The sequence below is a fragment of the Sminthopsis crassicaudata genome, chromosome 4, assembly GCF_048593235.1.
Source record: "Sminthopsis crassicaudata isolate SCR6 chromosome 4, ASM4859323v1, whole genome shotgun sequence".
Classification (NCBI taxonomy): Eukaryota; Metazoa; Chordata; class Mammalia; order Dasyuromorphia; family Dasyuridae; genus Sminthopsis; species Sminthopsis crassicaudata.
This window is the reverse complement of record NC_133620.1, coordinates 370,920,222-370,943,135: the sequence shown is the minus strand read 5'-3', so window position 1 is coordinate 370,943,135 and position 22,914 is coordinate 370,920,222. Positions and strand designations below refer to the sequence as shown.

Sequence of the window (22,914 nt, the reverse complement as noted above, 5' to 3'; positions counted from 1 at the left end):
CTCTGATGCTTGAGCACATCCTACCTCACTGTTCCTTAGGGAAGTACTCTTCCTAAGGAACACATTTCATCCATCATGAAGAACTGATTAAGCACAGAGAGTGGGAATGTAGATTCTCTGGACGACCAACTTTGGCCACAGCATTGCCATGCCACAGACCACCATATAGAGAGAAACTCTGGTCAAAGAAACTCTGAAAGATCTCTGTTTATCCTTTTGAAAAGAAAAGAATTATTTTGCTCTTAAAATTCATTTGTTGAAACCACAAAGAGGCTCAAGATTAAAGAAACAGACAAAATGGTCTTTAAACTCTGGTCTTTATTGTTGCAAGTTTGCTGTCAATCCTATCTCTTGGTGGTTTAGGACAGGTGTCATCGAGGAGAGGGTAAGAGAGGGAGAATGAACCAAGACCCACCAGTGAGGTATGAAAGTGATATGGAGTGAGGGAGAGTTTGAGTGGATCAGCCAAAGGGAGAGTTTGAGTGGATCAGCCAATCAACAATAATTAGTCACTTATGCAATCAAGGCATGGTGTTCTGAAAGGATACAAAGAAGGCTAAGACACAGCTCCTGCCCTCTCACAATTTCCCAAACTTTTGGAGGAGATTGGACATAAATGCCAGGAAAATGAAAATTTCCAATGATGTCTCAGGGCAGAGAATATTTCACCCACACAGCAGCAACATAGGGACCAGGTAGTGAGTGTGCAAAGAATTATCAAAGTAGGCTGGAATTTTGTTTATGGAGGAGGGACCTTGAGTCCTGGCTAGAAGGGAATAGTGTTGAGCAGGTATTGTAAAGTGAGAAAATGTGTTTGATAGCTGGCTAGAGATAATCCTGGGGTGGGGTGGGGGGATGGAGGGAGAAAGAGAGACAGAGAAAGGTAGAGAAAGGGACACAGAAAGAGAAAGAAGAGGAGGCCTACTAAACTGTTTAGAAATAGCAGCTCTTCACTCCAGCGAAAGCCCCACCTTTGGGACCACAGCTACCCAAATCTCGAGGTTTTGAACATTCTGCAGAGCCATAGGTCTCTTCTTCATTGTATCCAGCAGGGCCACAGTGAGGAGGCTCGATATCTAGATGGCGAGGTTCAGATTCATGGCAGCCAGGAGAACATGGGCACGGACATGGTTTGGGGTAGTTGCGAGGACTGCTAGGCCCACATGATTCCATACGCGGTGGCTCTAGATGCGGGCAAGGTTCTGAGTAGGGCTCGAAACAGGGCCGTGGTGCTGGCCGCGGTTCTGGACATGGCTCAGGCTGGGGTGCGGAGCACGGTTCAGGGCGCGGTTGCCAGCATGTGCGTGGAGCTGGGAGTGGGCATGGTCTCGGCTGTCGTTCAGGGGATGAACTGTTATCTCGGAAGGCACGTGGCTCTGAACATGGCTGGGGGCGGGGAGAGTTACAAGAATACTGTGTGCTAGAGTCCTGGTAGGTGCGTCTGATGGGAGGGATCTGAACCGGCTCCCTCCTTGCTGGGACCTGAGAAGGACAGTTGGGAGAGCAAATTTCTACACGATATTTGGGACCACACCTCTGGGAAGACCCTGAATCTGGATGCCTAGGAGGACAGCTACTATAGCAAGGCTGAGATTGGCGTGGAGGAGTACAGTATGTATAAGTAGGCTGAGATCTGCGTGGTGGGGAGCAGCTTCTATAGGTGGGTCTGGACATGCGCGGAGGGCCACAGGGAGGAGAGCAGCTCCTATAGGTAGGCCTAGACATGCGTGGAGGGCCACAAGGAGAGCAGCTCCTATAGGCAGGCCTAGACATGCGTGGAGGGCCACAAGGAGGAGAGCAGCTCCTATAGGCTGGCCTAGATGTGCGTGGAGGGCCACATGGAGGAGAGCAGTTCCTATAGGTTGGCCTGGACGCCCGTGGGACACAAGGGGGTGAGTAGCTCCGATAGGTAGGCCGAGACTCACGTGGAGGGCTACATGGAGGTGAGTAGTTCCTATAGGTAGGCCTGGATGCCCGTGGGACACAGGGGGGAGAGTAGCTCCGATAGGTAGGCCGAGACACCTGTGGAGGGGAGCAGCTCTGATAGGCTGGCTGAGACACGTGTGGAGGTGAGCAGCTGCGATAGGTTGGCCGGGATGTGCGCGAAGGGGTGCAACCTACATACGAGGGCTGAGGTCTTCGAGGAGAGCAGCTCCGATAAGAAGGCTGAGGGGGGCGGGAAGGTCCACATCGACCATAGGATTGTTGATATTGATTTTGAGGGGAACAGCTGCTGTAGGTTCCTTGGTATTGGCTCTGAAGGGCAGCACCACCATAGTATTGAGATTGGCGTTGAGAGGTACAGGTGGTATAATACCCCTGAGCCTGGCGCTGAGGGCCACTGCTGCTGTAATACCCCTGAGTCTGGTATTGAGGGTAGTATTCTACGTAAGTCTGGACTGGTTGAGGAGCTGGTATATAGGCCTCCACGGGGCGTTGCACATAGTAAGTTTCAGTACAGCACACTGGAGAGCATTGTAAGTAGGAGGTCTGAACAGGTTGTGCAACTTGGTATTCTACATAGGATGCCGGGGCCTGGGGTGGGACCTGGTAGTGGATATAGCATATCTGATTGGCTTGGGACTGACTCGGGTCTGGACCCGTTCCCGAACATATATTAGACTGGCATAGGGTCTGGCCTTTTGTAGATGAAGTTTGAGCTTGGCTTACAACTTGGCCCTTCGTACAGCAAGTCTGAAGAGTCTGTACTTCACCGGAGGCCTGTCCTTTTATAGGGGTGAAGGAGGGAGAGGGGAAAAAAGAATTCCCTTTCACACAGCACTCTGGGAGAGGCAGGCAAGGCTGCTTCTGCTGGTCACACATGATGCTGACTCCAGATGATAGTGCTCTGTGGGCAGAGAGAGCACTGGTTAGTTTGGGAGGTTGGGGGAAGAGAAGGAATCCCAGAATCAGATAAAATTTGGAGCAGGGAGCAGAATGAGGATCCAAACTCATCTTGCAAGTAGTGAAACTTAAGGGCCAAGGAGGTGAAGTGATGACTCACACAGATCATTGGGCTACCAAAATAACAGAGCAGGAATTTGAAGGCCAGTTGTCTGGATCCAGAGTTTAGTGCTGGTCATCACACTACAGCTCCTGAGAGCTGATTGGAGGCAAAAACACAGGGAAAGCTACACAGACATTTACTCTCTCACAACACTGCTCCTAAAAGGAACCTCAAGAGGCAGCTAGGTAGTGCAGTGGATAGAGCACCAGCCCTGAAGTCAGGAGGACCTGAGTTCAAATGTGATCTCAGATATTTAACACTTCCTAGCTGTGTGACCCTGGGCAAGTCACTTAACCCCAATTGCCTCAATATAAATAAATAAATAAATAAACATAATTATCGTTCACTGGGCTGCACATATGCCTCTTACACCTTTCGTTTCAAGAAAGACTTTTTGGATTGTTGACCATTGTACACAACACTTTGGGCCGGCCCAAACTGGAGCTCTTTGGAATTTGTATTGTCTGTGGAATGTTTTGCCTCTATACAAGTGAATAATGGAGAGATGAAGTCACACACAGAGGCATGCACACATGTAAAAAACTGTACTGACATGCTGCCAAAACCACCCATTGAGAAGTGGGGAATCCAGTCAGAGCTATTTGGTAGCATGCACACAATAGCTGGCTACCACCCAAGCAAAATATTTGTATTGTAGTAGGTTTGTTTTTAAACAAACCTTTTTATTTGTCAGAGAAAATTTTAATTTAATTTAAATGGTCCTATATGCACCAACATGAAGTGGAAAGAATTGCTTTGGAGTCAGAGGAGATGAATTCAAATGCTGGTTCTTCCTTAGGACCTGTGTGACTTTGGGCATATCAATTCACTTCTAGATTTTGACTTCAGCCATTCATAAAATGAGGAGGCTTGAGATGATCTCTAACATCCCTTCCAGCTCAAGCTGAATAATATCCACATACATCAACTAGGCCAACAACTCTTTCCTTGCCCACTGCTTGCAGTAAACCCCAGTTTACACCTGGATAAGGAAAGACCGCTGATAGTAATTCCTTTTTACCTTGGGATGAGCTTAAGAGAATTTAAAAAAAAAAAAAAAAAAAAAAAAAAAAAAAAAAACCATGGACTAGAAGCTTGGGGGCTAGGATGTATAAGCCAGACATATATTCATGAATATATTTCTCTTTGGCCTTACAAATATAATGGATACATTTCTAAACAGGCAAGCATTCCAGATCTAAATACATGTAGCCACCCTTCTCCTGCCCTCGCCTGTCCTAGGTCAAACCATCTCACAAAACCAAACAAATAAACAAAAACTGTCACATGAAAGCAGAAAAGGCAATCATCTGTTTTAGAGACTCGGAAAAAACCTCTGTGGCTTATTGATCTGCCAAATCCTCCTTCAACCTTTTTTCTGATTTCTGAAACTCTTTTGCCGGGGCCCAAGTCTTTCCTGTAAAAGATGGCACACTAGTCAGTTCATCGCTGTATTTCAAGGAGGACCTGTGATTTCATGAATACAAATGGATCCTCTACCCAAGCAGGATCCAACCCCTGTACTATCAGATAGATGATTTTCAATAGTTGTTGTGGTCAGTGGCTATTATCCTATGGCCCAGTCTAGTGATGAATCTCTCCAAACATAACACACCCACTTCTTGGACAAGAGACAATCTGTCATAAAACAGCTTGCTTATAGCTGTCCAAATTTGATAATTCTTCCATCTTGTTCTAACCTAACAGAGCCTATTATAATCTATGGTTACTTCTACCACTAGGATGAAACTTCAATGGAAGAATTTAGTGGAGGTTCTAATTTATTCTCAAATAAAAATTTTCAAATATAAATCAATCAATTCATCTCTGTGTTGCCAAAGACCACCTTGGTTTTACATAAGCCACCTTCCATCACCTTCCTCTGTACTGCTCTCTTCTCCCAAATCCCAATTCTTTCTCCATCCTCATAGCTCGACAGTTTCACTGTTCTGACTCTTTGTCACCTGATCCCATCCCCCCATCCTAACCTAAGTCCCCTGTTCCCTATCAAAGACTTACCCTCCTTGATGGTACGTGATCACTCTGGCTGAGGAGTCTGAGCCTGGGAGCTGCTGCTTTATAGAGTTCCAGAGTCTGTCTTGGACCGTGAGACAATTTATTGGCATCTGCTCCTCTCACAAGGGTGGCAGCTGAAGTCCTGGTGACAAGGACTGGCATTCCATTGGCTGGTTCCCTCCCTGTGTACACCTGGGTGTGTCTGAGCTCAGGGCTGAGACTTCGGGAATAGGAAGAGACTATTGTTTCCCTCATCCTTCTTCATCTTACATGTGTTTCCTCCATTCCTGGAAGTCCTAGGAGGTTACAAACTGGCTGGGGATTACAAAGTTCTCCCATTCACCATGTTCTTCCACTCCCCACGCACAAACATATACAATTCTAGAGGTCACATTCCCTCTTCTATGGGATTTAACAGACTTTAGTAATTAACCAACTCCCAAATAATGGCAAAACTGGTGTGCTAGATGTTGTCTAAGCCCATTAACTCCAGTCCATAACTGATTACTTCTTCTAGAATGGATTCCAGAAACAACTCCAGATTACAACAATGTTTCCTTAGCTAAGATGAAAGGAAAAAATGATGACGAATATTGGAGGGGATGTGGGAAAACTGGGGTATTGATGCCTTGTTGGTGGAGTTGTGAACGGATGCAATCATTCTGGAGAGCAATTTGGAACTATACTCAAAAAGTTATCAAACAGTGCATACCCTTTGATCCAGCAGTGTTACTACTGGGCTTATATCCCAAAGAAATATTAAAGAAAGGAAAGGGACTCACATGTGCAAAAATGCTTGTGGCAGCCCTTTTCATAGTGGCTAGAAATTGGAAATTGAATGGATGCCCATCAATTGGATAATGGCTGAATAAATTGTGTTATATGAATGTTATGGAATATTATTGTTCTGTAAAAAACGACCAACAGGATGATTTCAGAAAGGCCTGGAGATTACATGAACTGATGCTAAGTGAAATGAGCAGAGATCATTATACACTTCAACAACAATACTATATGATGATCAATTCTGATGGACATGGCTCTCTTCAACAATGAGAGGATCCAAATCAGTTCCAATTGATCTGTAATGAACAGAACCAACTACACCCAGTGAAAGAACTCTGGGAAATGAGTATGGACCACAACATAATATTTCCACTCTTTCTGTTATGGTTTACTTGCATTTTTGTTTTTTCTTCTCAGGCTATTTTTACTTTCTTTCTAAATCTGATCCTTCTTGTGCAACAAGATAACCGTATAAATATGTATACATATATTATATTTAATATATACTTTAACATATTTAACATGTATGGGGCTTCACCTGCCATCTAGGGGAGGGGGTGGAGGGAAGGAGGGGAAAAGTTGAAACAGAAGTTTTTGCAAGGGTCAATGTTGAAAAATTACCCATGCATATATTTTATATATAAAAAGCTATAATAATAATAAAAAATAAAATAAAATAAACAACAACAAAATAAAACAAAACAATGTTTCCGTGTGACTTGAGTTCCTTGAAAACTTTTTGTCTTATTTTGTTTTATTGTGCTTCTTTGTATCCTTAGGACTTAGCTTAGTACCTGGCACATAGTCAGTATCTAATAAGTGTTAGTTGATTGATACACTTGATTCTCTGTAGCCTGTGCTTGCTTGGCCATGTGCAGAAGACCACATCCAGGCCTGTGCATATTAACTTGGGTCTGAGTAGGCCATGTGTGGCAAATAGAATGTTCAAGAAATTCTTAAGACTTTGAACTAGTGACACAATCTTTTATATTCACATTAGCATATTAAAAGCACCCATAGAGAAAGTCTAGTACCTTTTCAGACCTGACAAAGTTTCCACTCTATGGGGGCTGCATTTGCCATCATGTATGTGTCATCTTCATGGGAAAAAAAGGAGTTAAAGACTGCCTAACCATTCCAGAAAAAAATGACAAAAAAATGCCACCCATAGAGAAAGAGCTAATAGAGTCTGAATGCAAAACAAATTACACTATTTTCACTTAAGTGTTTTCATAAGGTTTTTCTTTTGATCTGTTTCTTCTTTGACATGTTTTACATGATTGCAAATATGTAACATATATCAAATTACTTACCAATTAGGAAGGGGAGAGTGAAGGGAAGAGAGAAAAAAATTGGAACTCATTTTTAAAAATTAATGTTAAAATTCTGTTTACTGTAAAAGGAAAAAATATATATATTAAAAAAAAAAAACATCTTGTTGCTTATATGGACCAGAACCAGAGCTATAACTACCAATATGTTTTCTGATCCTGTGATCATAAACTGAGTAAACTGTGATGGAAGAAGGGCTAGACTTAGAATCAAGAAGACCTGGGTTTAAATCCTGCCTTAGACATAGCTATATGATCATGTGCAAACCATTTCATTTTTCCTGGCCTCCGTTTCCTTATCTGTAAAATGAGGATAATAATAATTCCTACCACACAGGGTTGTTATAAAGATCAAATGAGAAAAGATTTGTACAGTGTTTTTCAGCCTCTAAAGTATTATACAAATTTCAGCTTTTTATTATAATCACCTTGCCTACTCAGACCCAAGGTCAGCTGTTTACATTCCCTCAATACCTGAGATTAGCTAAGGGGGAGGTACTGTAGCTGTCCACCATGTCATGTGTCCCCTGTAATGTATGTTTGGAATCACCTGTGGTGTGAGATAAGGAGTACAGAAATAAGGTATGAGAAGTGTCGATTATATATGTCCCTGTTACAATGGGAAGCATTAAATGTCAACGAGTAGGGGGAAATGCAGGTTCCTTTTAGGTGCAGAATCCTTGGAGAGTACAGTGATGAAAGCCAGTACTAGACAAAGCTCAGATACTAAGGAGCACTGCAACTTCTCTCATTTTCTGGTCTTTGGAACTTCAGTAGAAAAAAAGAAGGGGAAGGGATGGAAGAAGCAGAGGTAGCCTTCAGTGGAACACTGGGGAGAAACATCTCTAAAAGTATTTCACTGACTTGCATAGGAAAATAGTACTGAGTTTTTGTTAAACCAATCCCAAACCTCAAAACAGAGGATTCTTCCTTTTCTAATATAAGATTATAGAGACCTAGAATAATGGATGGCTTAAAGAATAGAGGTTAAAGTGGTAAGAAGAAAAACAATTTTCTTTTTCTCTTTGGAATGCTTGTATATTGCATTATTTTTATAGAGGCTCCAGATTTTCCCCCCAGAACTTTCTTTGTTATAAGGAATCTGGAAAGTTAATAATTTTTAAAAACCCATTGTTTTATGACCATTAACTTAGGTTTGTTTTTTTTTTAATGATAATCCCTCACACACATGTATGCGTGCATATGGATACATACCTATATATACACAATGAAATATAATAGCTTTCATTTTCTGACAGATATTATGAATTCATATATCTATATGTGTATGTCTATATATGTATGTGTGTATGTATGTATATATATATATATATATCATACATTGCAAAAGGAAATGGCAAACCATTGTAATATCTCTGCCAAGAAACTTCAAATTGGGCTACAAAGAGTCAGACACAATCAAAACTGAACAAAAATAATATATAATACAGATATGCAAATAAAGAAAGGTAAAAATGGAAAAGAGTTACATCTGAGTAGAGATAAAAATAGTAATAGCTCTGCTCTGAAACTACCTGTGCACCCTTAGATAAGGCATTGAATCCTTCCAAATTTTATTGGCAAAAGAAGAGAGTTGGATTATCAATAGTGTCAAACTCAAATAGAAAGGGATTCAATTAACATTATCTATATTGCATCATATTTTTATTTTTTTAAACATTTCCCATTACATTTTAATTTATTTGGGACCACACTGAAAAGGACCACACTCTGGACTAGATCATCTCTAAGATACTTGCCTCCTATAAACATTCTATAATCTTATGATTCTCAATAGAAAAAGAGCTATGTAATAAAGCTACATATGTAAAAATAAAGAATTATATAGATAAAGAAGCACAGTTAGAGATCATGAAAACAAATGTAGAAGTCAAGATTGAGATATTTAGAGATAAGGAGAGAGGTTTTCTAGAGGGAGAGAGAGTAGATACTTTTTAATTTCACTCAATTCATAAAACATTTTAGAGAGGCAACTGGGAAGATTGGATAGAATGATGTATTTAGAATCAGAAAGAATTGAGCTGAAATCCTTTCCCTAACTCATATTAGTAGTTTGACATGGGCTAGTCACTATAACTATAAGGCTTAGACAAATTCCTAAAATTTAGTTATGAAGTTATACACTGGTCTGTATAGAGTTTGTATACCAAGAATATCACAGATTTTCTTACCAACAAAATGACAAGAAATTACCTGAATGACTTAGTGTGTGTATTTTTGCAAACTTTGAAGTGCTATATAAATATTATTGTTATCATCATCATCATCATTATCATTACACAGGATCCCTGATCTTAGACTTTAAAGTCTGGCTAGAAAAATAAGTTTAATATGCAAGAAACCACAGAAAACAATACAAGATGTATTACCTGGTTTTGGAATGGAAATATTTAGATTTATGGTGACATAGTATTTAGAAAAAATATAAGAAATTGAGAGCAAAAGGAAGTGGAAAAGAATCAATGTATGGTTCAGTGACCAACCACAATTCCAGAAGACCAATAGTAGAAATGTACTACCTACCTCCTATGGACTCCAGAAAGAAATACATTTCTTTTGATCATGGGCAATTAGGGAATTTGTTTTGTTCGACTACCCATTTTTGTTACAGGTGTTTGATTTTGTTTTTCCTTTCTCCAATGAGGTTTAGGTAGGAAGGACATAAAAAAGATTTTTGGTTTTTTAATTTTTTAAAATTATATGTGTATATATGATAGATATGCAATAGTGAGAAATGCTGTTGATATAGTTTTAGAGATAAAGAGGTGTCTGATAATAGAAATAGAAATGAAGGTAAAATTATGTAGGAACAGAACACTGTATAGAGATCCTTAGAGGCAGAAATATAGAAATACACAAAGAGAAATCATGATCAGTAGACAAATATAGAGTAGTAATTATGTGGACAAATAGAAAACAATACAGAGGGAAAAAAAGAGTCCAACAGAGAGAAAACAAGAGAGGCAGGGAAGGGGAAGAGATAGGAGAGAGACAAGCAGAGAAAAAGAGATAAGATAAATAGACCTCTATATTTAGAGCCTGCCTTTGTTCATTGCAAGTCCTCCTTCCCCAGAGATACCCTTCAGCCCCCTGAGATGTTCTTTGCTCTTGATTTCCATCAATGCTAATAATCTGCAAAGTCTGGCTTCGAAACCAGGTCATACACCTTGTGTTGCTTTCTGTGGTTTCCTATTTATTAAACTTATTTTCCTAAGCAGACTTTAAAGTCTAAGATCAAGAATCCTAGCATTTATATAGCACATTAAGGTTTGCAAATAAACATTTAAATATATACATACAATCCTATGTATGTGTGTGCATAATAAGGCACCTAGATCATGCAGTGAATAGAGTGCTGGATCTGGAAGCAATAATGCTGAGTTCAAAATCTGGTCTCAGAAATTTACTAATTGTTGGACATTGGACAAGTCAATTAAACTGTCTTTTTCAGTTTCCTCATCTGTAAAATGAGGGTGATAATAGCATCTACTACCAAAAAATCTTATGATGATAAAATATAAACATATATGTATACATATATATTATATAACATCTACCTACCACATAGGTATTTAATAAATCTTTGTTAATTGATTGATTGTTAGCAACTGTCAAGACCTATCTCTAGCAATTCTGTCACTTGGGACAGAATATCAGATTCTGGCCAATCTACATGAAAGATAACCTTTGTTAATCAGTGTGGGACTGGGAAGGAGATTACAATAAGGAAGGAGAAGAGGTCTTGAAAATTCTTTACCTTAGAACTCAAACCCCTTACCCCCACTCCAGACCCAAAGACCAGTGAGAGAAGAGATCCCATGAGGTTGCCCTACTACAGAGAAGGAGATCTGAGTCTGTGGGACACCTTGAAGCCACCTCTGGAGAGGTTACCACTGGAATAAGTTAGGAGACAGACCTTGGAGAAGTTCACCTCAGGGGAAGGATATGTGATACCATCTGGTAGCTTCCTGTTTTAATTAATTATTCTTGTCAATGAGGTGCTAACTCAGTTGTTTCAGCCCATTAGGGAGAATAAGTGCTGTCAGCATTCACTATATATCTATGCATTGCAACAAAACCCCTACTGCCCTCTCCTAGTTAAAGCACCATCTCCAGCCCTCAAGGAGCTTACCTTCTCCTTGGGAAAACAAGTGTGATGTAGTTCAACGGAACACACATAGAACAATGTCAGACTGACAATAAGATTCTGTATCATGCGCCATAGGTATCATAGAAGCTCAGGGGAAGGGGAGGTCAGGGTAGGCTAAAGCTAAATCTCGTTTTTAACATAAATTCTTTGGGGTCAGTGACTTTGAGGCAATTTTATTTTAATCTGTTTATACCCAGCACCTGGGACAGCGCCTGGCACACAGTAAGATATTATTAATTCATTGACTTATGATAGAGACAACAATTATGAGTATTACAAGGTTCCTTATATTATAACAGATGGAATCCTAGGAACATTTCTTTAAATTGAATTTTGTGAATTAAATTACATTTTTCTCTTGATTTCCATTACTTATCAAATTAGAGCTGTTTCCCACAGAAAGGATGGAGACTCAAGACTAATGTTTAACAGTCTCACTAAATAGTGTATTAGACCCTCCTTATTATATATTTATTTCAAACTCTCAGACAAACTGAGACCTGGGAAAGACCTCAATTTAGAAAGGCCAAGGTCACCCTTTATATATGGGGCCAAGTCCAATTGTCTTGACCTTTGTCTTGACATTGTTTTCATATGATTCTGGAGGAGAGAGTGAGGCTGATAACTTTGCCTAGCTCTGCCTCACTTAAATCCAATTTATGCACAAGTTAAAACAGCACCTCATGATATTATCAATTCTCTTTGAGAAGGAAAGACAAACTACAACATCAAACTTATGTAAAAAATTATAATACTTAGATGAAAAAGTATTACCCCAATTGATGAGTAAAATATTTTAAATAAGCTTTCCTCCCTTTGAACTTACATGGCACTTTGTATTTCTTTTCTACTATTATCATATCTCATTCTTCATTGTATTTATTCTAAATTTGTACTAGAACATTACATATTTGTGTGTCACATCTCCTTGCTAAATAGCAAATACCATTAGGGCAGAAATGATGTCTTAATTATCTTAGTGCCTATCAGACTGTGCTACACATAGTAGGCCCATTATAAATGCTAGTTGAACAAATGACAGAACTGATGACTGAATGAATGATGAAGAATGAATATACTTCATTATCTTAGGCATGTTAAATCATATGTGAATGATTATACTCTTTTAGGCATACAAAACTTTGAAGAGAGTCATTTTTCCCCTTTACATCCATCAGGTTTCCTGGTGAACACAATTCCTCTATGTAAAGAACTTGTATTTGTTGTGAATAGAAAAGGGAGAAGAGTAGGATCAAGAGCAAGAAATCAGAGTCCTGGGAGTACTCTATTCTCCTGGCTAGACTTGACTTTACATCAATGTGCAATGGGAATCAGATTCACATTGTCTTCTTCATGATGAGTGAAAAAGAGGAAAATATTGGATCTGGAGTGTTCTCTTCAGTTCTCTTTCTATAAAATAAGGTATTAAATTAGTTGATTTCTGGAGGAATTTCTCAGCTCTAATGCTAATTATCTTACAATGGCCCTTAGGATTGGTCTTCAACAAAATGGTGAAGTTGATGACTCTTGCCTGTCTTGAACTCCCACCCCCACCTGTCTTTCTGTGTCCTTTTCCATCTTTCCCTTTCATGGAATTTCATGAAACTATACATGAAGGAGATGGTACAATGGATAGGGCACTGGTCTGGAGTCAGGAGAATCTGAGTTCAAATCTGACCATAAGCACTTATCTAGCCTTGGGCAAATCACTTAATTGTATAGTCTGAGCAAGTCATTTAACTCCAATTGCCTTCCCCCCCAAAACAACTTAATAAAACCATTCTAAGTCTGTATGGTGTGTGTGTGTGTATGTGTGTGTGTGTGTGTGTGTGTGTGTGTGTGTGTGTGTGTGTGTGTGTAAGAGAGAGAGAGAGAGAGAGAGAGAGAGAGAGAGAGAGAGAGAGAGAAAAGGAGAGAGAGAGAGAGAGAGAGAGAGAGAGAGAGAGAGAGAGAGAGAGAAAAGGAGAGAGGGAGGGAGAGGGAGGGAGGGAGGGAGGGAGAGGGAGGGAGGGAGGGAGAGGGAGGGAGGGAGAGAGAGAATGGCTAAAGAGTTGGTCTTAAGGCCAGGAACACCTGGATTCCTGATCTCCCTCTGACACATATTGTCTGTGTCATTCTGGGCAAATCATTTAAGTCTTGGTGTCAAACTCACATTAAAATGGAGGCAACTTAATTCTATATAAGGACCTTTGCTAACTGCAAATTGTCTTAGCTTTAAAGTGTATTATCAATATATTAGTGTATTTTAATTGGTGCACTCAGAAGTGCTGCTGGCCACTGGTGGCTGTTTTTGATTCCTCTGGCCCCTCTCCAAGATTGTGAGTTTACAGTGAAATATCAACCTGAATTGATAGAGGGAGTTTCCTCCTCTAGGAGTTTCTTATATAGTCACACATTTTATTGAGTTTTATTTTATTGCACTTCACAGATAATTGTACTTTTTGAAGGTTCAGGGTAACTCAGCTTTAGCAACATTTTTCCAATAGTATGTGCTCACATTATTTCTCTGTATCACAGTTTGGTAATTCTCACAGTATTTCAAACTTTTCCCTTATTATTATAATAATATGTTATGATAAGCTAAGATCAGTAATTTTTTGATGTTGCTATTGTTTGGGAGGGTCATGAGCCATGGCCATCTAAGATGAGAAACAATAAATGTTGTATGTTCTAACTGCTCCATCAACCAACCAGTCTTCCATTTTCCTCTGGCTTACCTATTCCCCGAGACATAATAACATTGAAATTAGCCACTTATTAACCATACAATGATCTCTGACTATTCAAGCAAAAGGAAAAGTCTATCAATAAAACAAACTTCATTTTTATCAATCTCAAGAAATTGCCATAGCCACCCTAACCTTCACCCTGATCAGTCAGCAACCATCAACATAAAAGCAAGACCTTCCACCAGCAAAAAGATTATGACTCAAATGATGTCAAGCATTTTTTAGTGATGAAGTATTTTTAATTAAGATATGCATATGCATTTTTAGACTATAATACTACTACATAGATTTCAATGTAGTATAAATATAATTTTTATATGCACTGGGAAACTGAAAGATTCACATGACTCACTTTATTGTTATTCTGGAATTGTGTTCTGGAATTGACCCTGCAATATCTCTAAAGTATATCTGTAACTAGTGAAAACACCAATAAGGGATATAAAAAGATATTAAAAAAACAGTAAAAGTATAAGACATCTTGAAAATGCAGGAATTGTTATTGTTATTATTGATTTGTTCATTATTCATTCAACAAATATTTAATAGGAACTTATTTGTTCAGTGACCTCAACTAGACACCCAAGAGGAATGTAAAGATGAATTATAACTGGCATTTATGTAGGGTTCTTTGAAACTTTGAAACTTGTATAATTTAACCCTCACAAACATCCTTGTGAGGCAAGTGTAGATATCAGTATATACTTTCTGTAGATGAGAAAACTAAGGCTAAAATAATAATATGTAGCCCCTGCATAGTACTTTAAGATTTGTTGTTATTGTTCATTCATGCCATATTTGATCTTCATGTCTCATCCAAGAGTCACACAGCTTGTGAGTGTCTGAGACTGAATTTTAATTCAATTCTTCTTGATTTCAGGCCCAAAGCTCTAACCACTGCTCTGCCTAGCTGTCCTTAAGGTTTGCAGAGTGCTAAATATGGTATCTCATTTGATCCTTACAATAACCCTACAAAATAGATGTTAATGTTATTCCCATTGATAGTTGAAGAAAATGAAGTTTAGGACTTGTCTAAAGTCTAAGTGACTTGTCTAAAATGTTACCTTTAGTAAGGGAGAGTCTGTAATAGGATTTGAACCCATTTCTTTCTGAATCTTGGTCCATTGTTGTATGTGACACATACTGGTTCTTGTAAGACATAGTCACCAGCCTCAAAGAAGTCACAGTCTAGTCACAAAGGCATTAAGACAGGCACACATTAAATTCAATACAATGTAGAATGTTGCAATGGTAATAGCTAGCATTTCTTAGCACTTTAAGGTTTGCAAAACATCTTACAAATATGATCTCATTTGAATCTTGAAACAACCCTGGGAGATAGGTACATTATGATCCCCATTTTGCAGAAGAGGTAGATGGAGATTAAGTGAGTTACCTAGGATTGCATAGCACAGACACATAGTAAATGTCTGAGGCTAGACTTGAACTCAGATCTATTTTGACTCTAGCGTCAGTACTCTAGTCACTGCATCACTTGGCTGGTTTTCAAGGGACTTAAGAGAAGCACAGTATTTTCAGGGTATGTGAAAAGTAGAGAATCGAGGACAGCATTCTGTAGCAGGTAGCTTTGAAGCTGGGTTCTGAAGGATTTCTGCAGTCAGTGGTTAAGGATTGAAGAAAGGCTATTTCCAAACATATGGCAAACATAAGGCATTTCAAACATATGTGAAAAAAATGGAGATAGAACATTTGGTATGTTTAGATTTAGTGATAGAATCACAGTCTCCAAGGTCAATGAGATCTCTGTGCCTGAATATTTACATTTTTAATAATAGCTTTTTATTTTCAAAATATAATCAAAGATAGTTTTCAGCATTCACCCTTGCAAAACCCTGTTCCAAATTTTTCTCCCTTCCTTCCTCTCCTCCCTCCCCTAGACAGCAAGTAATCCAATAAATGTTAAACATGTGTAATTTTTCTATACATATTTCCACATTCATCATGCTGCAGGAGAAAAACCAAATCAAAAAGGGAAAAAAGAGAAAGAAAAAAAATTCAAGCAAACAACAAAAAAAATGAAAATACTGTGTTATGGTCCACATTCAGTCCCCATAATTCTCTTTCTGGATGCAGATGGCTCTCTCCATCACAAGTCTATTGGAATTAGCCTCAATCACCTCATTATAAAAAAGAGCCACATCCATCAGAGTTAATCATCACATAATCATCTTATTGCTGTGTTTGATGTTCTCATGGTTCTACTCCAGTTCTTAGTTCAGAACTTAGTATCAGTTTATGTGTGCCTAAATATTTAGATGATACTTGTAAAGTTTTGATGTATTAGCCTTACAACAACCCTAACATGTTGATAATATCATTATGTCCAACAAATAAGTTGTTTCAAACTCAGATCTTCCAAGTCCACACTTTATCCAGCATGCCGCCAACAGCCAATATAAAGGTCTGCTCTGCTGCCTCATTTTGCATAAATGACCTGGGCTTTTGAAGACTACAGCCAGTCCTACTTTGCTTCAAAGGTTCTGAGGACAGACCTGGTGATATACATATGTCTTACATCCCAGAAACAGTCTATATGACTGTGATATTACTAAATTATTAAATCAAATTCATGGTAGTGATTTTTCTTCCTAGGTATCTCATGCATTTCCTGATGTACATTGAAATGAACCGATTAATCAGCCAGCAAGTCTTATTAAGTATTTATTCCAACCACCTAAGAACAGTTAAAACACAAAAATAAAGAATATTTTTAATGGGAGGAACAACTTGGTATATGCAAGATATATAAAAAAGATATATACAAAGAATATAGATGACAATTTGGGAGAAAAAGACACTGCCACCTGGGGGGACTGGGAAAGAGTTCCTGCAGAAAGGAATATTTGAATTGAGTCTTGAATGAAGCCAAGATGGAGATAAGTAGACCTAGAAAGCTCTGCATGTTGTTTGGTTGTTTTCAGTTATATTCAATTCTTGGGGCTCCTTCTGGGGTTTTTTTGGCAGAAATATTGGAATGGTTTGCCATTTCCTTCTCCAGCTCATTTTATAGATAAAGAAAATTAAATAAATATGATTAAGTGACTTGCAGCTAACAAGTATCTGAGGCCTGATTTGAATTCAGGAAGCTAAGTTTTTCTGACTTCAGGTCCAGTGCTCTATCGACTCTATAACCTGCTCCTTCCAGATGTACTAAATAATCAATACCAAAGGAGATGGGAGTGTCAGATTCAAGTCCAGTAGGCCAGAGTAAAATACCTAGAGAAAAGAAAGAGTGGAAAGGTAAAAGGGAACCAGTTTGTCTAGAACTTCAAATGCCAAACAGAAGAGTTTGTATTTCTTTCTGAAGGTAATGAGATAATAGTCACTAACTCTGTGCCTGAATATTTATATGATATTTATAAGATATTTTAAGATTTGCAAAGCTTTGATATGATGCTTAAAACAACACAGAATGTTGAAAATATTATTATCCCTAGCATAATTGTGTGAGATAAGTTTCAAATTCAGGTCTTCCAAGCTCAATACTCTATCTACTGTGCCACCAATAGGCAATACAAAGATCTACTCTGATGCCTCATTTTGCAGAAATGAACCTGAATTCTTGAGGACAGAGGTCAGTAAACAGGCCAGATGTATGCTTTTAGAAAATCATTTTGGAAGCTGAGTAGAGGCTGGATTGGAATGGAAAGAAATTGAAGACAGGAAATTTAGTTGGGAGAGGAACATAATAGTCCAGTAATGAGGGACTGAACTAGAGCATAAACTTGGAGTGGAGAGAAGGGAATATATAGGAAAGTTGTTGTGAAAATAGAGACAAGAAGATTTGGCAGCATATTGCATTATGGAATAAGGGAGACTGAAAAACTGAAAGTTATGTATTGCCTAGAGAAAAACAGACCCTGTACTTTGACCTCCCAACTCAATAGCTACCTCATGGCAGTGGCCTAATAGTGGGTAACTGAGTAGGAAAATAGAAATAATTATTACCAGCATTTTATATAGTGTTTATATGGGTTTGCAAAGTGTTTTATAAACATTTTCTCATTGGCAGCAAGAACCAGCATGTATGGAGGGCAAAGGACCAAATGAAAACCTGATAGCAATAAAAAGAAATTTTATTGTTTCACAGAATAAAGTGCAATTCCAGAAGATATATCTGAGTAACAGTTTCAGAAAGGCACAGGTGATGAAGTTGACTTGTATTTCAGGATAGCTGCATGGAATAAATTCCTTGGCAGAAAGCTTTGAACTCCTCACCGGAATCTCTTAGCATCTTAAACCCAAAGAGTAAGGAAGAAGATTAAAGAAAGAGGATGGGGAAAAGAAGAGAAGCAGTAGGCTGGGGGAGGGTCATTGGCTGATCTTGCAGGCTGAAAGAACTAAATTAGCAGCATCCCCCATAGCTGCCACCGCATCCTCCACCTGTCCCAGACTTCTGACTCTGCCCACTTTCACCACAGTCAGAAATTTGGGGGCGACGTCGGATGGATTTCCTCCTCCAGTGGGAAAATGGGCTATATGGTCCTCCAGAGCCAGATCTGCCATATCCTCCGGAGTTAGAGCTCCAGCATGAAGAAATTGGAGTGGGAGCCTGAGAAGGGCACTTGGGAAGACTCTCAGTGTATTTAGGAGGGGGATGGTGCAGCTGCTGGTTTTGCTGGTTGGACATCTCTGCACAAGTTCACCACACCTGATAAAGAATCAAATGGTAAATTAGACTCATAAGCTTCAAACACTATAATTCCATAGAAGACTGGCAGCATATGAAAACTTCCAGGGTCAGAACTGAAATCTACTACAGGGGCATGGAAAGTGACCAGGAGAAATCCTGTCATTGGGAGACTGCTGGTGAGCTCTAAGATTTTCTTTCTCTCAACTCTTTTTGCCTTCTGAATACAAAGTATCTAGATAACATCTTCCTTATGAGGGCATCCAAATCAACCTTTAAAAAAAACCTTTAATTCCCATGTCCTAGAAAAATATTAAAATTCTATACTTTCTTGTTAGGTATTCATATCTATGGTAAAGAAGGGTCAAGGAAATTATGTGAGTACACCTTATAAAATAGCCAACATTTATATAGTATTTACTCTGTGCCAAACATTGTGCTAAGTGCTTTACAGTTATTACCTTGCTTGATACTACAACAACCATAGAAGGTATCATTGTCCTCATATTACAGATGAGGAAACTGAGGCAAAGAGAGATTAAGTGACTTATCCAAGATCAAATAGTTAGGATGCCTCTGAAGCCATATTTGAACTTAGGAAGATGAGTCTTCCTGACTTCACACTCAGTACTCCATCAACTACCCCACCCAGCTGGTACTGATTCCAATTAACTGATAATTCCCAAACTGAGGTCTTCCTGACTTTAGGTCTGATACACTTCCCACTGTACCAGCTCACATATATTTCTGTATAAGTATGTACATGGGACTGGAAAAGAAGGAAGGAAAGGAATAACCATTTATATAGTTTCTGCTATGTGTCAGATACTGCACTAAGCTCTTTACAAATATTATCACATTTGATCCTCCCAATAAGTCTGATTAAGGACAAGAACTGTGAAGGTCAGGAACTGTCTAATCCATGGCAGTTGCCACATCTGAGTTCCATGGTAAGTATCTAATAAACGCTGTTTTTATTCATCCATCCATCTATCCAATTCTGATTCTTCCCCATTCCCTCCACTGCCAGCTGCCGATATTCCTCTCTTTTCTTCTTCTTGCCCCACACACCCTTGCTTACTGTCATGGTTTCTTCTCTTTTCCCTCTGACCAAATGTCTCTTCCCAGCTCCTCTGTGAAGAGCAGGGATCACCAGCTCTACATTGCTCAGAACAGGGCTCTAGCCCTCCCACCAAGGACCCTGGCTAGATGCTCACCGGACTCATTGGCAGTAACTGAAGAAAGGTAGACTGAAGACTTTAAATGGGAAGCTCTTTTATCTTATTATAGGCTCTGCCCCTTACCTCCAAGGCACAGCCCATGTATCTTGGGCAGCTTCATTCACAAACTGCCCAATGGGGGTGACACATCCCCAAACATTCCCTTCCTGGAGGCCTCCATTACTCATCTAACTTGTAGGGTGGCAGGTTAGAGTTTGTGAAAGGGGATGGTTACAGTTGGGGTAACCCAACTGTTCCAAGAGGTGGAAGGTTAAGTTTAAGGAGGAGACTGAGAGTGTGATTAAAAAGAAAACAGGAAAGGTCCTAGCTATGTAGGAATGCCCCAAGCCTTTAGATTCTCTTCCAATAGATTCATGCCTTTGGTCTATGCTTTAGAAGAAGGATCCTCAAACATTAAAACTGGAAATCACCTTAGAGAATACCTTGTCACTTTATAGTGTGGGACACTGGATTAAATGATAACCAAGTTTTCTTATGATGGCTTGGGAAACAATACCTATGTCCAGGTCTCAGTCCTACATAGTGGTCAGGGCCGAAGGGAGTGCTAGGATCAGGCTGGTAATAATTATAAAGACAGTAGAGGGAATACTCTGGAGCAAGAATCATACGGTAAAGCCCTGAAAAGTCAATGGACTTAATATAAGTGGATATAGAAGATACAGTTACCATAAGAGAGGGACCAAACCTTTATGAGAGTAGGAGGAAGGGGTCTAAAGCAATCCTTTAGCTATCTCACCTATGCCTATCAATATGGTCTCACTGGAAGAAATGGATAGATAGACAGATATAAACATCAAGAGATAGGTGTAAATACCTTGGAAGAGGAAAAAAAGACATAGAACTAGACATCAATTTGGTCATATCAGTCAGTCAATAAACATTTATTATACACTTATTCAGTTATTTCAGACTCACTGAGACCCCATTTGGAGATTTTCTTGACAGAGATGCTGGAGTGCTTTGCCATTTCCATCTCTAATTCACTTGACAGATGAGAGAACTAAGGCAAATAGGGTTAAATGTATTGCCCAAGATCACATAGCTAGGAAGTATCTTGGGTCAGATTTGAACTCAGAAGAATTAGTCTTCCTGATTCCAAGTCTAATGCTCTTATCTAATGTGTCACCTAACTGCCCTATTAAATACTTACTTTGTGACAGACCCTTTCCTAAAAAGTAGGAATTATCCATCCCATTCCCCTAAAAGGGCAAAGAATTCTCAAAGAGCTTACCTTCTAACAAATACATGGATAATATAATAATGGAATTTATACAGTGTTTCCATTTGAATCATGCTTTCTTCATAATCCTGAAAAGTATAGAGTATTAGGATTGTTATCCCCCTTTGATAAATGAGAGATTAAATGATTTGTTCAGACTCCCCTTGAAGGGGGAATGAAACTATGTTCCATTTAAAATTATCACTCTGAAACTGTGTTCCCTTTTGATCTTGGAGTCTCAGGCCTTCCTGAGAAAGCATATCTCCCCAGTTAAATGTCCTTATTAAATTAAAAATCTTGGTCAAAAAGCACCCCATTGATCTTTCGGAGATGCCAGACCCTTTTAAATTCCAATTGGAGATCTGGACTAGATATTGATGAGCATCTAGTATCTTTCTTTTCAACCTGAATCTGAACCTCAAGATTCCTTTTTAAAGGGAAATATCTGAACTCATTCTATTCAGAAGGTCCAAAGCAGCTTGCTCTGCCTCTTTGGTATAGCTATTAGGACCCTGCCTGCTGAGAAGCCATTCTATTCTCAATGTCAGCCTCCATTTCCCTAATAGGACTTTGCCACTAAAGAAGTCAATCTCTTAGCAAAACTGGTTTCCTATCAAACGATAAACTTCCATTTTTGCCAATTTGTATTTCGGGTGCATGAATTCTTCCACATAGAACCTGCGTTGACCAAAAAGAAATTTCTACAACTCTCTGACTGCACTAACCTCATCACCCTGACTAGTAAATGGCAAATTGAAAACTCAAATTTGGATATGCTGACTCAAGTCATCTTTTCCAAAGCTTCATCCCTAGTTTTATTAGCATTGTGATTTTCAAAATTTTATAGCCCACTCTCTATATGATAGTAGTTATACTATTGATATCTGTTTATCAAGGAAATGCATAATGACTAAAGTCATTAAGAATTCAAAAAGTCTTTAAATGAGTTTGCATTATATTAATCACAATAGCATCTACATACATTTCAAATTAGTACCTAATTATTATTAGCACTATAAGTTATTAAAGCAGCAGGCTATTTGTAGCTTTGAAATTTCACTCAAGACTTTTCAAATACTCTATGAGAGCTAGAAATATATGTGCCAAAAACATATAAAAGAAACAAAAACCACTCTTTAATCCAGCCGCATCACTAGCAGGTCTGTATCTTAAAGAAACTTTTTTAAATGATGGAAAGGATCTATCTGTACAAAAATATTTGTAGCACTTCTTTTTATAGTGGCAAGGAATTGGAAATTGAGAAGATGCCCACCAAATGGGGAATACTTGAACAAGTTGTGGCATGTGATTGTAATGGAATATTACTGTGCTATAAGAAATAATGATTAGGCTGATTTCAGAAATACCTGGAAAAACTTATATGAACTGATATAAAATGAATCAAGCAGAACCAGGAGAGCATCCTACACAGTAATAGCAGTATTGTATGATGAACATTTGAAAATGACTTAGCTATCCTTATCAAATACAGTGGTACAAGACAATTCCAAAGGACTCATATGGAAAATGCTATCCACTTCAGAAAAAGTACTGATAGCATCTGAATGCAGATTGAAGAATACCATTTTAACTTTCTTTTTTTCAGGGTTTTTTTTCCTTTCAGTCTGTGTCTTCTTTCACCACATGACTAATATGGTAATATTAAAGATTAAACATGTATAATCTATATCAAATTGCTTACCAGCGTTAAAAGGGAGGAGAGAAAATTTAGAATGCAAAACTTTTTTTAATTAATGTTAAAA

At 38.7% G+C, this 22,914-nt stretch overlaps 1 protein-coding gene and 1 pseudogene across 2 annotated transcripts; both read right to left on the bottom strand.

The window, feature by feature from the left end:
- Nucleotides 1-298: 298 nt before the first annotated feature.
- KPRP (keratinocyte proline rich protein) lies at nucleotides 299-11,282 on the bottom strand. 2 transcript variants are annotated; one of them, XM_074262083.1, is made up of 3 exons: nucleotides 11,078-11,282; nucleotides 5,027-5,319; nucleotides 299-2,848 (listed from the first exon to the last, which is right to left on the bottom strand). In XM_074262083.1, exons 2-3 carry the CDS (start codon nucleotides 5,131-5,133, stop codon nucleotides 934-936), a joined length of 2,022 nt encoding a protein of 673 aa, XP_074118184.1. In that variant the 5' UTR covers nucleotides 5,134-5,319; nucleotides 11,078-11,282; the 3' UTR covers nucleotides 299-933. The 2 variants fall into 2 exon arrangements, with proteins under 2 accessions (XP_074118184.1, XP_074118185.1); XM_074262084.1 differs by having other exon boundaries at nucleotides 5,027-5,334; nucleotides 11,078-11,281.
- Nucleotides 11,283-18,372: 7,090 nt separating this feature from the next.
- The window catches only part of LOC141540825 (tubulin beta chain-like), a 31,130-nt pseudogene continuing 26,588 nt past the window's right edge, over nucleotides 18,373-22,914 (bottom strand).

Bases quoted from the DNA above. Each gene is read 5' to 3' on its own strand.
- KPRP (XM_074262083.1), bottom strand. From the start codon at position 5,133: ATGCCAATAAATTGTCTCACGGTCCAAGACAGACTCTGGAACTCTATA. The intron at 2,849-5,026 runs GTAAGTCTTTGA...CTCTGCCCACAG, and splicing joins ATCACGTACCATCAAGGAGG to AGCACTATCATCTGGAGTCA.